We start from the raw sequence: 18,828 nt of genomic DNA, 5'->3' as shown, positions 1-18,828 counted from the left end.
AACTGTTTGTATAAATTCAGAACAAAAGAAACATGCCAGTCACTGCATGTGTGTACATTTTTCTATATTGTGGTCTATTTACACAAGGTTAGGTCAGTTCCATAGTTTAGGTGACATATGTGCTCCCAAATGTTTACGCTGCTGCACTGACGTTGAACCGTGTGCTGCACTGGGTCGGTTTGACAAACAGGTCAAAACAAGCTCAGAACAAAGTGAGTGCTGTGCCCTGATTGGTGCTCTTTTGTTTTGACATGTTATGTTTTTTATACACACAAAAACCAAAAGGAGTAAAAAGTCAGATATTTGACTTTGAAATGTAGTGGAGTGAAAGTAAAAAGTCACCCAAAATGGAAAAACTGAAGTAAAGTACAGATACAGAAAAAACTACTTAGTTACAGTAACAAATTACATTTACTTAGTTACTGTCCACCGCTGTTTAATGCTAGTTTTAAGTTAAGTTTGTGGCCTAAAATGTTTTTTTTAATCCATGTATGCCAGAGAGATACATACAGTCAGTTGTTAGGGAAAACAGTCCAGTATGAAACTTCTCTTTAATTGATCACTGTCTTACCATCGTCAACATTCATTATTACATATGAAAATTCAAAAGACATTTTTGGGTTCACTGCTTGTTTTGGATAGTAAATAAAATGCTTGTATTCATGCTGTAGTCATGAAGGCCCCTGGTTCCCATCACCACCACTGTAAAGAAAGTCAATAAGCTTCTGTACAATGAATCCCTTTATATCAAACCACTCTGAATAACATCATTTACTAGTTTATTATTATCATTTATTAGTTCCTAGATCACTTTTACGGAGCTGCAAACTCTTCATAAGGAAAGTGAAGCTAAACGCTGTGAATCGTCTAGAAAACTCTGCTCTGCTCTCTGTCAGATTTCTATGGTGTGCTCGTCAGTCGGGGGGCGTGGTCGCGGCAGCTGCTCCCTTCTGATTGGTCAGTGTCGCAGGAACGTTGGAGAAACGCCGAGAACAGTGGAGGAGAGACCGGCGGCGTCCACAGCTGCTTATAAAGAGCTGCTGACAGAGAAGAGCGGTAGAGAATAGAGAGAACTGCAGAAACGAGGAGCAGCAGAGCAGCGACTTTACAGCAAGACTTCATCTACACACATTTAGGAGCTCTGTTAACTGTAAGTACGTTTATACTCACTTTTTTCTCTGAGTCGATCTGTTAACTGTAAGTTTTATACTCGTGTTATATGAACTGTAATTGAAGGACCCCGTGAGCCGGAAGGATAAGAAAATGTGTGTGTGTACCTGAAGAATCATATTTAATTTCAGAAATCTTACTTTCTTATAATACTGCTCTAATTCTTACTTTTCAAGGATTCAAATCCTTTCCAAAAGTTAAGAGCTTGTACTATAACATTACATTTTCATTTTTCTATGAATTCATATGATCTGATTTGTTATGAAACTGATGTTTTAAACTGCATATGTTCTAATTTCTTCCATGATCTCTGTATGTATCGTTTTAGACACCTGCCAACATTCAAGATGTCCTCTGCTAAAGGAGTTGCTATTGGCATTGACCTGGGCACTACCTACTCTTGTGTAGGAGTGTTTCAGCATGGAAAAGTGGAGATCATTGCTAATGACCAGGGAAACAGGACCACCCCCAGCTATGTGGCCTTCACAGACACAGAGAGGCTCATTGGAGATGCTGCCAAAAACCAAGTAGCTATGAACCCCAACAACACCGTGTTCGACGCCAAGAGGCTGATCGGCCGCAAGTTTGACGATCCTATCGTACAATCTGACATGAAGCACTGGCCCTTCCAAGTCACCAGTGATGGAGGAAAGCCAAAGGTTCAAGTTGAGTACAAAGGAGAGACGAAGAGCTTCTACCCTGAAGAGATCTCCTCCATGGTTCTGGTGAAGATGAAGGAGATTGCAGAGGCCTATCTTGGACAGAAGGTAACAAATGCTGTTATTACTGTACCTGCCTACTTCAATGACTCCCAGAGGCAGGCCACCAAAGATGCTGGAGTGATTGCTGGTCTGAACGTCCTGAGGATCATCAATGAGCCCACAGCTGCAGCGATCGCCTATGGCCTGGACAAAGGCAAGAAAGGAGAGCGCAACGTGCTGATCTTTGACCTGGGAGGTGGAACCTTCGATGTGTCCATCCTGACCATTGAAGATGGCATCTTTGAGGTGAAAGCCACAGCAGGAGACACTCACCTGGGTGGAGAAGATTTTGACAACCGCCTGGTGAACCACTTTGTGGAGGAATTCAAGAGGAAGCACAAGAAAGACATCAGCCAGAACAAGCGGGCTCTGAGGAGGCTTCGTACAGCCTGTGAGAGAGCCAAGAGAACCCTGTCCTCCAGCTCTCAGGCCAGCATTGAAATCGACTCCCTGTATGAGGGCACTGACTTTTACACCTCCATCACCAGAGCACGATTCGAGGAGATGTGCTCAGACCTGTTCAGGGGAACGCTAGAGCCAGTGGAGAAAGCCCTGAGAGATGCCAAGATGGACAAGTCCCAGATCCAAGACATTGTCCTGGTTGGAGGTTCTACAAGAATCCCCAAGATCCAGAAACTGCTGCAGGATTTCTTCAACGGGCGTGAACTGAACAAAAGCATCAACCCAGATGAGGCAGTGGCTTATGGTGCTGCAGTTCAGGCTGCCATCCTCATGGGCGACACCTCTGGAAACGTCCAGGACCTGCTGCTGCTGGATGTGGCCCCACTGTCCCTGGGCATTGAGACGGCAGGAGGAGTCATGACTGCTCTCATCAAACGCAACACCACCATCCCCACCAAGCAGACACAGATCTTCAGCACGTATGCAGACAACCAGCCTGGTGTTCTGATCCAAGTTTATGAAGGTGAGAGAGCCATGACGAAAGACAACAACCTGCTCGGCAAGTTTGAACTGACGGGTATCCCACCTGCACCCCGCGGAGTTCCTCAGATTGAGGTGACCTTTGACATTGATGCCAACGGCATTCTGAACGTGTCAGCGGTGGACAAAAGCACCGGCAAAGAGAACAAGATCACCATCACCAATGACAAGGGCAGACTGAGCAAGGAGGAGATTGAGAGGATGGTGCAGGAAGCAGATAAGTACAAAGCAGAGGATGACCTCCAGAGAGAGAAGATTGCTGCCAAGAACTCTGTGGAGTCGTATGCTTTCAACATGAAAAACAGTGTGGAAGATGAGAAGATGAATGGCAAGATCAGTGAAGATGACAAGAAGAAAGTCATTGAGAGGTGCAACCAGGCCATTAACTGGCTGGAGAACAACCAGCTGGCTGATAAGGAGGAGTTTGAGCACCAGCTGAAGGAACTGGAGAAAGTCTGCAACCCCATCATTGCTAAGCTGTACCAGGGAGGGATGCCAGCTGGAGGCTGTGGAGCTCAGGCACGATCCAGCTCAGGGGCCAGTGCCCAGGGGCCCACCATTGAAGAAGTGGACTAAAAATGGACTTGCATATGTATTTTTCTATGTTAAATACCTGGAAAATGTTTTCATGCCAATCCTGTTCATTTGTACCTCAAAGCATGAAGAAAACCAGTTCAGTTACATTCTGCAATGTTTTTTTTCAGTATTTGCAGATAAGCAATTTTTGACCATTTAAACAGGGAACAGAAAAGGTTCACATGTATACACTGTGTATAGTAATGAACATACTTAGTATTGTATGTATTTATTTGTAATAAAGTTAATTTTTTATAAAAGGAGCAGTGCAGGTGTTATTTTTGGTGTTCAACAATATAACTTTTCCTTTTTTTGTATTTACAAAGCTTCAAATACATGCACATGAGCATTTTATGTCAGCAGCAGAACAGCATTTCTCAACCTCACTACTCTTTTTTTTTTGTGTGTCCTCTTTTGCAGCCTGGATAAACTCATTAGTTGTGTGCTTTTAGCTACAAATCTTCATTAAATAGAGACTGATTTCCACCACTGAACATGTAAAATATTGTAAAGCGTTAAAAAAACTAAACAAACTATGTTAAAATAATGTACATCAGAACCCAATGTTTGCGATATGGTGAGAAATCTAACGGCAAACAGGAAATATTGGGAGTGTGGTTTTTGATTTGGACAGTAGAGGTCAGTGTTTATCTACCATCAATTGCTACAGCACCACACGTAGTTCTGTTTTCAATACTTTAAGATATCAAGTCAATATAAAAAATGGATTATTTTAAGAACAAAGTCAATATGTTGGTATCCTGCTGTCAGAAACAAAGAAGATGGAAAAAATGGCTTTTCCTGAACTACCTGCCTGGCAGGAATGGATTTCTATATGAATGACTTGGACATTAGCTGAGGATTTAAATGATGGTTGTTAAAGAGAAAACAAAGTTGTACTGCTTCAGGATCGGATCTGAATAAGCCATAATTAAAACCCCAAAATGAGAATTTAGGAATTGTTCTATTTTTATTGACTGAAACCTCTGAATTTAAGAGAATTTCAGAAAATATTAAACATATTAATATCAATTAGCTTTCAGATTTGCCAGAACTTCAGTAAACATGGATAATACAGCTGTGCATTAATCATATACAATTCCTTTAAAATTCTATTCATTTTTGACACATTTGGGGGCATTTAATTTTCATACTACAAAGGATTCTTCTTACTTTAGTTCATTAAAATGCTTTTTCTCAAGCCATCTCTATCAATGTTTAGCTGTAATTTGTCTTAAAACTACCAGCTTTCTATTCATGGGAATGTTTTCCCCTCGTTTTATATTCCATTTTACACTTATAGTCATCTATGCTGTGTCTTTCAGAGCCTTTGTGTGTGTGATAATCCAGTTTATTGAATGTGTTCTGAATAAGTGTTTTTGATAGTCTGACAAATCATGTGTACGCTCAGAGAATTAACATGAAGGGAAAGATCATTTCTACTCAGAATAAGGATCATGGTCCTATGATGCATATACATCTATAGCGGTTTCTACCCCTGCTAAAGAAAATCACACTTGAGCCCAAAAATGAACACTATGGAATGCTTGTGTTGTAGAAGACACTGATCATAGAGGATTCACAGCAAAATAACTTATGCCCAACAAAAATATTTGTCATAGCAACAGTAATATGCCACTAGAAGAGCTGCGTAGTGATTAGTGACATTTATTCTGTTACATGTACCAGAAATTTGATGGATTTGTACTTTTTTCTGTATTTTCAAATAGCAATAGTTTTACTTTTTCTCCAATAGGCTATGCTTGTGAGCAAATAACCTACTTTTAACTCAGTTGTGTTGTGGACATTAACACTTACTTACTGGTTCCTATTTTGTTGTTGTTTAATTTCATTCTGCTGTTTTACTGATTGGCGAGTGGTCATTCTCACTTTGAAGCTTTATCTTCTAATTTTAAACAAACATCACTTCCTTTGCTGACAGATGCTGAATTCACTATGAAGTGCCCCTGCAAAGCTGTAAGCTAAAAAATGGAACCTCCACCGTTTAAAAAAAAAAATCAATTAATATTTAAAATGTGAAATAATCAGTTCTACAGAGACTGAGATGTTCGCAGTAGTGGTGATACGAGCCAGACATCTTTCGCATTTCATGCCTCTAACAGAAAGTTATTACATGATGTGGTTATGAATACATTGTCTGAGACATTGTTTAATGCCAGTGGTGGACGAAGTACACAAATCATGTACTTGAGTTAAAGTAGAGATACCCAAGGTAAAATATTCCTCCAGTAAAAGTAGAAGTCCTTACTCTAGACCTCACCTTGAATAAAAGTACTGAAGTATTTGCCTTCACAAGTACTTAAGTATCGAAAGTAAAAGTACTAAAAGATTAATTATGGCTCTAATGTCCTGTTATCTTCTTTGTAATAAGACTCGCTTCATGAACTCATTTTAGGTGAAAATACTCCGGTGTCTCTCTTGGTAAACCAGTCTTTTAATAGAACGTCATTAATTAGTCTGACACTGATCTCTATTAAAATGATGTGATTGTGAGACACAAAATACTGAAGTCAAACAGTTTCCACAGGAAGAAATGAATCCCACTGAAACAACTTTTTACAAACAAGCAAAGTTTCAGTTTAAGATTACTTTATAACTTAGTTACAAATTGAATAAAACTTGCTTTAAACTCAGGATCACAAATGAGCTTCCTTTACTGTATTGATCTGTAGGTCTCTGCTCATAAACATAAACTAACCTAAACTAATTTACTATGAAATGAAACTGTTTGTATAAATTCAGAACAAAAGAAACATGCCAGTCACTGCATGTGTGTACATTTTTCTATATTGTGGTCTATTTACACAAGGTTAGGTCAGTTCCATAGTTTAGGTGACATATGTGCTCCCAAATGTTTACGCTGCTGCACTGACGTTGAACCGTGTGCTGCACTGGGTCGGTTTGACAAACAGGTCAAAACAAGCTCAGAACAAAGTGAGTGCTGTGCCCTGATTGGTGCTCTTTTGTTTTGACATGTTATGTTTTTTATACACACAAAAACCAAAAGGAGTAAAAAGTCAGATATTTGACTTTGAAATGTAGTGGAGTGAAAGTAAAAAGTCACCCAAAATGGAAAAACTGAAGTAAAGTACAGATACAGAAAAAACTACTTAGTTACAGTAACAAATTACATTTACTTAGTTACTGTCCACCGCTGTTTAATGCTAGTTTTAAGTTAAGTTTGTGGCCTAAAATGTTTTTTTTAATCCATGTATGCCAGAGAGATACATACAGTCAGTTGTTAGGGAAAACAGTCCAGTATGAAACTTCTCTTTAATTGATCACTGTCTTACCATCGTCAACATTCATTATTACATATGAAAATTCAAAAGACATTTTTGGGTTCACTGCTTGTTTTGGATAGTAAATAAAATGCTTGTATTCATGCTGTAGTCATGAAGGCCCCTGGTTCCCATCACCACCACTGTAAAGAAAGTCAATAAGCTTCTGTACAATGAATCCCTTTATATCAAACCACTCTGAATAACATCATTTACTAGTTTATTATTATCATTTATTAGTTCCTAGATCACTTTTACGGAGCTGCAAACTCTTCATAAGGAAAGTGAAGCTAAACGCTGTGAATCGTCTAGAAAACTCTGCTCTGCTCTCTGTCAGATTTCTATGGTGTGCTCGTCAGTCGGGGGGCGTGGTCGCGGCATCTGCTCCCTTCTGATTGGTCAGTGTCGCAGGAACGTTGGAGAAACGCCGAGAACAGTGGAGGAGAGACCGGCGGCGTCCACAGCTGCTTATAAAGAGCTGCTGACAGAGAAGAGCGGTAGAGAATAGAGAGAACTGCAGAAACGAGGAGCAGCAGAGCAGCGACTTTACAGCAAGACTTCATCTACACACATTTAGGAGCTCTGTTAACTGTAAGTACGTTTATACTCACTTTTTTCTCTGAGTCGATCTGTTAACTGTAAGTTTTATACTCGTGTTATATGAACTGTAATTGAAGGACCCCGTGAGCCGGAAGGATAAGAAAATGTGTGTGTGTACCTGAAGAATCATATTTAATTTCAGAAATCTTACTTTCTTATAATACTGCTCTAATTCTTACTTTTCAAGGATTCAAATCCTTTCCAAAAGTTAAGAGCTTGTACTATAACATTACATTTTCATTTTTCTATGAATTCATATGATCTGATTTGTTATGAAACTGATGTTTTAAACTGCATATGTTCTAATTTCTTCCATGATCTCTGTATGTATCGTTTTAGACACCTGCCAACATTCAAGATGTCCTCTGCTAAAGGAGTTGCTATTGGCATTGACCTGGGCACTACCTACTCTTGTGTAGGAGTGTTTCAGCATGGAAAAGTGGAGATCATTGCTAATGACCAGGGAAACAGGACCACCCCCAGCTATGTGGCCTTCACAGACACAGAGAGGCTCATTGGAGATGCTGCCAAAAACCAAGTAGCTATGAACCCCAACAACACCGTGTTCGACGCCAAGAGGCTGATCGGCCGCAAGTTTGACGATCCTATCGTACAATCTGACATGAAGCACTGGCCCTTCCAAGTCACCAGTGATGGAGGAAAGCCAAAGGTTCAAGTTGAGTACAAAGGAGAGACGAAGAGCTTCTACCCTGAAGAGATCTCCTCCATGGTTCTGGTGAAGATGAAGGAGATTGCAGAGGCCTATCTTGGACAGAAGGTAACAAATGCTGTTATTACTGTACCTGCCTACTTCAATGACTCCCAGAGGCAGGCCACCAAAGATGCTGGAGTGATTGCTGGTCTGAACGTCCTGAGGATCATCAATGAGCCCACAGCTGCAGCGATCGCCTATGGCCTGGACAAAGGCAAGAAAGGAGAGCGCAACGTGCTGATCTTTGACCTGGGAGGTGGAACCTTCGATGTGTCCATCCTGACCATTGAAGATGGCATCTTTGAGGTGAAAGCCACAGCAGGAGACACTCACCTGGGTGGAGAAGATTTTGACAACCGCCTGGTGAACCACTTTGTGGAGGAATTCAAGAGGAAGCACAAGAAAGACATCAGCCAGAACAAGCGGGCTCTGAGGAGGCTTCGTACAGCCTGTGAGAGAGCCAAGAGAACCCTGTCCTCCAGCTCTCAGGCCAGCATTGAAATCGACTCCCTGTATGAGGGCACTGACTTTTACACCTCCATCACCAGAGCACGATTCGAGGAGATGTGCTCAGACCTGTTCAGGGGAACGCTAGAGCCAGTGGAGAAAGCCCTGAGAGATGCCAAGATGGACAAGTCCCAGATCCAAGACATTGTCCTGGTTGGAGGTTCTACAAGAATCCCCAAGATCCAGAAACTGCTGCAGGATTTCTTCAACGGGCGTGAACTGAACAAAAGCATCAACCCAGATGAGGCAGTGGCTTATGGTGCTGCAGTTCAGGCTGCCATCCTCATGGGCGACACCTCTGGAAACGTCCAGGACCTGCTGCTGCTGGATGTGGCCCCACTGTCCCTGGGCATTGAGACGGCAGGAGGAGTCATGACTGCTCTCATCAAACGCAACACCACCATCCCCACCAAGCAGACACAGATCTTCAGCACGTATGCAGACAACCAGCCTGGTGTTCTGATCCAAGTTTATGAAGGTGAGAGAGCCATGACGAAAGACAACAACCTGCTCGGCAAGTTTGAACTGACGGGTATCCCACCTGCACCCCGCGGAGTTCCTCAGATTGAGGTGACCTTTGACATTGATGCCAACGGCATTCTGAACGTGTCAGCGGTGGACAAAAGCACCGGCAAAGAGAACAAGATCACCATCACCAATGACAAGGGCAGACTGAGCAAGGAGGAGATTGAGAGGATGGTGCAGGAAGCAGATAAGTACAAATCAGAGGATGACCTCCAGAGAGAGAAGATTGCTGCCAAGAACTCTCTGGAGTCATACGCCTTCAACATGAAAAACAGTGTGGAAGATGAGAAGATGAATGGCAAGATCAGTGAAGATGACAAGAAGAAAGTCATTGAGAGGTGCAACCAGGCCATTAACTGGCTGGAGAACAACCAGCTGGCTGATAAGGAGGAGTTTGAGCACCAGCTGAAGGAACTGGAGAAAGTCTGCAACCCCATCATTGCTAAGCTGTACCAGGGAGGGATGCCAGCTGGAGGCTGTGGAGCTCAGGCACGATCCAGCTCAGGGGCCAGTGCCCAGGGGCCCACCATTGAAGAGGTGGACTAAAAAAATGGACTAAAAATCAAAATTTTCTTTTGACGTTAGATGCTTTTTTGGAAACTATTTTGGTGCCAATCCTGTTAAGATTTATTGTCGTCAGTCCATATGCAACATGTAGGACCTTTTGTAGGACATGTAGGACCAGTCGTAACACTGACTAGTTGTTCAGGGAACACAGAGGTTAATATATTTCTATATAGTATATTTCATATTTCTGTAAATGAGTTCTATATATTTTTTGTTAATAAATATTTTTATATAATATAACTGATATAGTCACTTTTTTCTAAGATATTCAGTAATTTTGAAACAAACTGAAAAAACAGCAAAAAAAATGAATTTTGGTCTCAAATGCATGTTTCACTTGCATCACAATCTTTTTTGATTCAGAGCTTTAGAGTAACATTTTTTCAATATCAATAAACTGCCTTGTAATATTTCTTTTCCTGTGAATCATGTTAAAGTCATTAGGATGTGAAGTTTTCAACCCTGAAGCCATTCTGAGCTGCCAAAGCTTCAGACATTTTTACTAGGCACATAAAAGCCCCATAAAAGAACTTCTGTTTGGTCACTTCACTTTTCAGCTGTTGCATGTTAACCAAAGTAGTTAAACCAACAAATAAATATAAAAAAATATTCTGTAAGTAAAAGAATTAGAAAAACGCACTTAAAACAAATACTTGATCTGCAACGTGACAAAAAAAAAAAACATTGGAGTGATATGTTAATGCACTATTAACCTCTACATTAAGCTTACTGGAATATTTTCAGTACCATAAAATAAAAAAAATTACAGAAATGTATGTGATGAAAAAAGGGCCTGCCTGCTTTTATTATCAAGATTTTAAAGTATCTTTCACTTTGACTGGTATTTTGGTATTTTCTCAAGTAATTTAAGGAAATGTGCTGCCTTATTGCAGTTGTATTAATTAATTTAGATATGCAGTAAATTACACTATAATTTTTGCATATTCTACTGTGTAGTATATATTTTGTATTACTATAATAAGACTACCTTATAAAGTGTCTGAGTGGTTTAAAATGTATGCATTAATGGCTATTAATTAGGTTACAAACACTTCAGAAGTCATTAATAAGCAGTTATAACACAGTTTCAAGAAGGGCAACATTTACCTGTTGCTTGTGTATTAGAAAGCCCACATTCATCTGTACTGTTGGATCTTGCAGATCTCCAGTATTTAAATTTTTTTGTTACCCTTTGTATTGTGTTAAATTTCCATGCAGATTGGACATCTGAATTGGTTCAAAATTACAAACAAATTGTTTTAAATTAACTTCCATCACAAGTTGAGAACATTTTTCCTTACCCTTTCCTTAAGTTATCATTTTGGAATTGGTTTTGTTCTGACAGAGATGTTAACTACATTTTCTCAGAGAAAGAGAGCATTAACAATTCAGCCCTGTCAGATTTTCATATTCATCAGATATAACAGCTCACTATACCCTTTTTAAACGGTTCAATGATTATAATAACTATTTACTATTAATAAATTAATTGTAAACCAGTCATAAACATTTTATAAAGGTAGTCCCAGTGTGAAGTGGTATCTACCATATTGACTATGAGCTAAAGACTGGACTACAGGAAACAGGACTACAGTCAAAGGCAATTAAATTTGCATTTTGTTAAATGGGACTTCCACTGATCTTTTAAGATTTGCTTGGTGTGAAGGTTTAGTGTGAAATGCTCCGTTCTAGAGAAACTTACAGAATCATAGTGGTGGTGATAGGAACCAGAAGTCTAATAAGTTTAATACCTCCAACACCTCCCACACAAAAAATGTTATTACATGATATAGTTAGGAATTTGTTGCCTGATGTCTGAGACATTGTTTTACAGTAGTTGTGGGGATGAAACATTTTGTTTAAAACCATTCAAGACAAACAGGGGCATGCAGGGAGTTATAAGGCAAAATAGGCCCCAAATAATTGCATTCTAGACATCTTGACCCCTGGTTCCTATCACTACCACTATAAAGAAATCTGAATTGGTACATTTCTCTACAAAAAAACTGGTGAAGTTCCCTTTTAACTCAACAAAGGTTTTTACTTATTTTTTCTCCATAAAAAGAGACTGCACAATTAAGAGTTTGTCATCAAGAACCTGAATTAAACTGATGTGATTATTGCTATGACGACAAAGTGTCTGTGAATGTGTATATATGAAATTTTTTAGTGTGTGTATAGATACATGGTCTTAGTGCACCTGTTGGATCGGGCAGTTCAGTGTGAAGCAGAGAATGTTTACATTCAGTTGGCCTTGTGATAGTGAGGAACGCTAACACACCCACCCCAAATGCCTGGAACTAAAAGACACAACAAAGATCAGCTCAGAACAGCATCTCACCTCCTCCTGGGAGAACAGTCCTTCCAGAACAATACCAGCACTCCAGCTCTCCTCTTCTGGCCTGCACTCATTTATCTCCTCCACTCTACAGCTCTGCTGGGTTTCTGATGGAGCAGAAAGTGGTTCTCATTACTGGCTGCTCTTCAGGGATCGGGCTCAGCCTGGCCGTCCACCTCGCATCAGACCTGTCTAAGGCATACAAAGGTAAATGCCGCAGTAACTCTGAGTGCTGCCATACATTATCATTTTAAAGTTTGGAATCACTTTGACTGACTGTTGTTGCTGTAGGCCTACATTTAAAAGATATAATCTTGATGCCAGATTTTTAGCTGTTTTATTCAATATTTCAAGTGTTTTGGGAACTTTTAAAAGTCATTCAGCAGTAAATAATACCTGTAATTATCCATGTATGGTCATTTCTGGTCATGTTATCTGCCTTGAGATTTCATAACCTCTTTTTTAAATATGGAGCATTATAGCAAGTAATTTTGCAATAAATTCATTCACTGTTTTACACAGCTGTCTCATTCATTGGAGAACCTTCTACCAGCTCTGTTGACACAACTTCAATTTCAAGTTCATTCCAATCCGTAGTGAACCTTTGTACTTTATACTGAAACAGAGATTTTTGTAATGATGTGCTTTGACTAATCAACTGACCTAACTGAATGTTACAGTGTATGCCACCATGCGTAATCTGGATAAGAAGCAGCACTTGTTGGAGAGCGTGACTGGGCTACATAGAGACACTTTGGCCATTCTGCAGATGGACATCACTGACCAACACTCCATACTTGCTGCCCAGAGGAGCATTACAGAGGGCAGAGTGGATATACTGGGTAAGAGATTTTTAGTAATCTCTGATGGACTTAGCTATAAAGATAAGGATACATTGTAATAAATCCCTGCATCTTACATAATATCTTGTACCCCTAAGTGGCAAATGCCAGCTGCCCTTTACACTGTAAAAAAAGTCTCTCTCTCATTGTCTGTTAGTGTGTAATGCAGGTGTAGGTTTAATGGGCCCTCTAGAGGTTCAGTCTGAGGACACCATGCGAGGAATCCTGGAGGTAAACCTGCTGGGCACCATCCGCACCATCCAAACCTTCTTACCTGACATGAAGAGAAGGAAACATGGACGAATCCTGGTCACAGGCAGCATGGGGGGACTGCAAGGTAAACAGAGGAGAGAAATAGAGACAAAGAGAGAGAGAGAGAGAGGGAGAGAGAATAAATGACACCATTTTTTTCCTTTTAACAGAATTTTAATATGTTGTTGTTAATATTGTTATTATTTGATATATTGTTATTATAGGTTCATGTTGCTCTTGTCACTGTGGTCACTGTTTCAATGCTTTCATAGATCAGTATGTAAAATGAATAAAGTAGACAGAGAAGAAAGACAGAATAAGAAAGTGAAAAAGGCCTTGGGTTTAGCTATTCACTTCAGTAAAGATGTGGCATGTGGAATAGCAGGGGGCACTGCTAGGCAAGTGGTGGACAAAGGAAAAAAGTTTCCAGTCCAGGGGCCAGACTCTCAGAAACCTTCCTTAAAAACACAGGAATTTTAAGACAGAAAGTACATTGTAAGTTCTTTTCAGTGCATATATTTATTATCCTTAAAAAAAGAAATACAGATTTTCTTAAGAAATTTTGTTTTTCTTAATTCTTCTGCACAACATTTCAAAACTTAATAAATAAGGAAGTATTTCCTGTGCAAGCAGTTTACTGCTAAGGCTTATAAACAGGTTTGTCTGTCATTTCTTTGGTGTTTGTTTGGAAAATGTGTCAGGTGGCATGTTATGCTACTGCAGTTGACACTTATTTGCCCTCAAATCCTTGCCTCTCCATGATCCTATCTAACAAAGTTTGCATGAGCTAATAAAGTAAAGGTGCTTAAGATCCCCCCGAGGAGAAATAGTGAGGCGGAGTGTAAAAACCTGTAATAATACAGGTGACAGGACGAGGATTAGGAAACATAGATTGCAGGTGACAGAAGCGATATAAGGAATACATTTGCACCAGAAAAAGTTTCATGTGTGTCTCTGTATCTCAGGTTTGCCCTTTAATGAGGTGTACTGTGCCAGCAAGTTTGCAGTAGAGGGCGTCTGTGAGAGCCTGGCCATCTTGCTACAACACTTCAACATCCAGTGAGCTCTGTTTTTCTCTGTCTCTGTGTACGGTAGTTTCAAAGATGCTCTTCTTTGACTTCATAAACCCCCTCACCATGTAAATTATCCATAACTACATAGGCCTCCCTTACATATTACCTAGTAGTTACTGAGCAATACTGAAAAAGATTATTAACTGAATGATAAACAGTTTAATGGGTTAAACTAGAACAGAATTCAGTGACAACTAAACATCACTGTGTCAAAAACACTCGCCTCTTCTCCCATGATGCAGTGTGAGTCTGATAGAGTGTGGGCCCGTCAACACAAACTTCCTGAGGAACCTGACCAAGACTGAGCTGAGTGATGTTTCAGTGGAGGTGGACGCAGACACACGCAGTCTGTATGAGATGTACCTGCATCACTGCCAGAAAATGTTTCAGAACGCAGCACAGGACACGGACGACATCGTCCAGGTGAGCACAGATGTTCATATATTCACCAAGGGTTCCATATAGTACCAAAAAAAGATTGTATATGTCTATAGAATTTGTATATAGAATATATAGATTTATATTTATATATATAGAATTGATGTACTAGACTAGAACTGAAAAATTGTTTCATACCAAAATCTCAATTTAAGATGCCATTTTAAAATCGCAAGAGCTGCAGTTTTTAAAAATTGTAGACTACATTATAAAAATGTGGGGAAATGAAACCTAATAAAACAAATTTGTATGCTGTCAGTAGAGATAGATCAATCAGAAACATGTGTTGTGACATCACAACCACAACTTACTGCCTTTCTGGCACACTACATTAAAGGGTCAAGACACAAGCCAGAAAAAGTGGATATTCTGGTCTTCCTGGTCTCAATTTAAATCGCAGTCGCAATATTAGTCCGAAAAATCACAGATATTTTCATCAAATCAATTAGCCCTATAATAGACAATATAATATAGCATAGTTAGATAACATTAAGCTCGCTGATGACATGACTATAGTGGGTCTGATCAGCAAGAATGATGAGTCAGTATACAGAGAGGAGGTGCAGCAGCTAACAGACTGGTGCAGAGCCACCAACCTGTCTCTGAATGTGTATAAAACAAAGGACGTGGTTGATGACTTTAGAAGTGCGAGGTGTCCACCCCCCACTTAACATCACTGGCTTTGCTGTGGGATCGTCAGGAGCACCAAGTTCCTCAGTGTCCACATCACAGAGAACCTCACCTGGTCCCTCAACACCAACTCCATAGCCAAGAGAGGCCAGCAGAACCTCTACTTCATGTGGAGACTGAAGAAGGCTCAACGCTCCCCCTGGTTTGGCAATTGCACCGCCTCTGACCACAAGACCCTACAACATGTAGTGAGGACAGCTGAGAAGATAATCGGGGTCTCTCTCCCCTCCTTCATGGACATCTACACCACATGCTGTATCCGCAAAGCCACCAGCATTGTAGCATGTGGACCCCATCTTCCCTCACATGGACTTTTCTCACTGCTGCACACTCCTCTTTTCATGCTCTTTTGTACTATTTGGAACTTTGCTGCTAACACAGTGTTTACTCAAGTACTGTGGATATCCTACCTCAGGATCAGCTATGCACACTTATATTATCTGCAGGGGTGATAGTGGGAAAAATTCCTGAGCCTGAACTTTTTTTCTCTGCTCGGGAGGTGAGCAGGGTGGGGGTGCTATGTATGCGACACACTTAACACATAACATGTTGGCCCCTGGGCGCAGATATACGTCTATGTATAACCCTGATCTTCATTACTGTCAAAGAATTTTTGCTTTTGAATTAGTCCCTTCAATGATAGATTGTGTTGAATTTTGTTGAAATACATGAACAACATTCAGACATGAGATAAACAAACCCAATATAAGCCTATATTTCAGAAGCTTGTGCAGATTACCAGAACTCTTGAGACTAGCAGGCCTGTTCAGGAATCCATACCTGCTTTTAACTAGTCACATACCTTATTGCTTCTATAGCATAGGAGACTACAGATACTACAGCCATACCAAGAACGGTCAGCAGGTGGCAATAACAATACTCCAAAGTAAACTAGGAATTGATTAGTAGCCTAACCATTGACTAAATGACATGAACAAGGACACATTCATTTCTTTTAAAAATATAATAGCAAACTATGCACCATTTATTTTAAATATTTTGAAACAGTTACAGTGCAACAAACTCATAAATAATACTACAGCCCTAAAATTACTATTCAGTTCCATTTTACCCTTAATATAGGCTTAATATAGTTGTGTTCCATGGCTGAGTTTATGCGTTTCGCGTTGACAGTGGAAAAAAATTCGCACGTGTATTTCCCGGGATTTCCTACTGAATCTATCAATTTGTTTGGTCAAAGCAAGTCCCGCCCCGCCCTGTTTCTGACTGGTTTAGTGGCTAGTAGGCGAGGCCTTGGTGTTGGTTACAGTGAAACCTGCGCATGTCAGATCAAGACAAGCGTCAGATCCTATGGTCAGATCACGAGGCCAGGGGTCGGCAACCCGCGGCTCCGGAGCCTCTGATGCGGCTCAGCTTTTGAAAATAATTCATTTAATTAACGTATATTATTTTTGAGACTTAAAAAATGTTCGGGCGGAAAATCACAAACGTCCGCTATTTAGTTTCGGTTCGCTTGACTGACATGTCGGCGTCGTCACCAGCCCCCCCCGTTCGCTAGAGTGAGATGTCGTCGTCGTTTTAATATATTATGTGGCTCTCACTGAAATACATTTCCAATTATTTTGCTTTTATGGCTCTGAGTCAAAAAGGTTGCCGACCCCTGCACTAGGCGAACCTTTTTTTTTTTCTTCTCGCAGACACGTCGGTACGCCGGAATTCCGGCGTGGCGCCTGAAAACTATCAGGCCTGTATCTGACTGCATTTACTTACAGATCACAGCAAGTTGCACCATGTTGTTCCTTGGAGGAACGTAATTTCATTCCACTTTGTACTTGTACATAGATGGAATGACAATAAAAAGCCTCTCGACTCTAAAAGAAAAAAAATATGTTCTGGACTTGGTGCATTGTAGAGAAACTGTAGAGAAACTCACCAGCTCAGATTTCTTCACAAATGTGATGATATGAAACAGGGGCCACAAAGTCTACAATGCAATTACATTCATGTTAGCTATTCAAAATGCTCAGAAAGCCAAAGAGACCTGTCTTCTAGGTTTTTATATGTAAACTGAAAAACTTCTTTGGGGACTTTTTGCCCTACAACTCTGCATGTTCCTCTCCAGCATGAATGGCTTTTTAAAAATATGTTTTTGGCCAAAACCTTAAAGCTATCAAAAAACCAAGTCTTTGGTATCAGGCAGCATATTTGTAACTATTTTGTGTAAGAGCTTTCTGTGAGGGAGCTTTTAGAAACATCAAACACTTTGGACATCTGGTTCAATTCACCACCAGTGTATTCAATTCTGACTCATTAAGTTTCTCTAGAACAGAGCATTTCACACCAAACCACTCTGAATCACTTTGTTTACATCTTAGTTGTTTAATTATGCTGACATTTTGAATAATGACCACATAATTTAAGTAACTAGAATTTTCCTTGAAGTCCAAAGATTTGCATGTCAGTTAGTTTGCAGGTACACTGCTACATTTATATATACAAACTTTGCCATCTTTCCTTTTGCTTAATTCCACATCAACTCACCTAGAGCCTGACAGGAAATGTCATGGATTTTCAATAAAATATGTATAATTCCTTCAATCACACACAACTTTAAGCAGTTTATTTAAAGTAAAGTAAGTGCATAGTTTGTGATAGAACCAGGAAAAGTCATAGACATGTTGATTGATGCCTGAGATGTTCTTTTATAATACTTGAATGGTAAAGTTTTTACCTAAAATGCATTGTTTTAATCCTTTAATGGCAAAAAAAAGGTTTTTCAGCTGTACCACTTTCCACTATTAACATTCTAAAAACGATAAAAATATTATTTATAAAATATATCTTAAGAAAACAAAGTATACTTGAGTTACAGACAGTGACCCCTGGTTCCTACCATCACCGTAGTAAAGAAATCAATGTTGATAGGTTTCTCTGCAATCGACCACATTGCATCAAAATGCTGTGAAGGACTCTGTTTACATCTCAATGATTGAATTATGCAGAAATAAAAATTATTAGTGGACTTCCCCTTTAACCTCAGTGTGTAAGAGGGGGTTAATACCTGATTTGGGCAAACTTCTAAACTTAAAGCAAGATTTATTTTAATGGAAATCCGTATAATCTGCCAGGCCTTTGGGGAGTTGGTTAGAAATAACTCTATTCTGAATGTGATTTTCATTGTTTGTTTGTTTTTTTTTATATAGCTTTGCTAATTGATGTAAAATTGCCTGTCTGTCTTCCACTCAGGTCTTCCTGGAGGTGATCCAGTCACCTTGTCCACTCTTCAGGTACTACACCAACAGTGCACTGCTGCCACTGAGCAGTCTCAAACTGACTGCACTCGATGGCTCCCAGTACATCAGAGCCATGAGCAAGCTCATCTTCTCAGTGGAGAATGCAGATACACCTAAATAAAACACACCACTGTCCTGTGCGAACAGTTAAGCCACTTCACTGATGCGCATAACTGCCTACCCCATTATAACTTCTACATATGAGTGGTGTAACATAATTGATAACTATATGATCACTGTAAAAAACACTGTCAATATGATCAATGTAAAAAAGTTTGT

General features: G+C 39.9%; 2 protein-coding genes across 3 annotated transcripts; both read left to right on the top strand.

Moving 5' to 3' along the window:
• The first annotated feature begins 988 nt into the window (after positions 1 to 988).
• LOC108418094 (heat shock 70 kDa protein) lies at positions 989 to 9,801 on the top strand. 2 transcript variants are annotated; one of them, XM_037544715.1, is made up of 2 exons: positions 989 to 1,150; positions 1,499 to 3,530. In XM_037544715.1, exon 2 carries the CDS (start codon positions 1,518 to 1,520, stop codon positions 3,447 to 3,449), a length of 1,932 nt encoding a protein of 643 aa, XP_037400612.1. In that variant the 5' UTR covers positions 989 to 1,150; positions 1,499 to 1,517; the 3' UTR covers positions 3,450 to 3,530. The 2 variants fall into 2 exon arrangements, with proteins under 2 accessions (XP_037400612.1, XP_037400613.1); XM_037544716.1 differs by lacking the exons at positions 989 to 1,150; positions 1,499 to 3,530 and adding exons at positions 7,181 to 7,342; positions 7,691 to 9,801.
• Positions 9,802 to 10,666: 865 nt separating this feature from the next.
• Positions 10,667 to 18,828, top strand: hsd17b1 (hydroxysteroid (17-beta) dehydrogenase 1). The gene is made up of 6 exons (XM_017721235.2): positions 10,667 to 12,207; positions 12,681 to 12,842; positions 13,000 to 13,179; positions 14,060 to 14,153; positions 14,410 to 14,590; positions 18,503 to 18,828. Exons 1-6 carry the CDS (start codon positions 12,111 to 12,113, stop codon positions 18,668 to 18,670), a joined length of 882 nt encoding a protein of 293 aa, XP_017576724.1. The 5' UTR covers positions 10,667 to 12,110; the 3' UTR covers positions 18,671 to 18,828.

This window comes from Pygocentrus nattereri, chromosome 14 (genome assembly GCF_015220715.1).
Source record: "Pygocentrus nattereri isolate fPygNat1 chromosome 14, fPygNat1.pri, whole genome shotgun sequence".
NCBI classification, from domain to species: Eukaryota; Metazoa; Chordata; class Actinopteri; order Characiformes; family Serrasalmidae; genus Pygocentrus; species Pygocentrus nattereri.
Note: the sequence above shows the minus strand (reverse complement) of the source record. Positions and strands in the feature narration are given on the sequence as shown.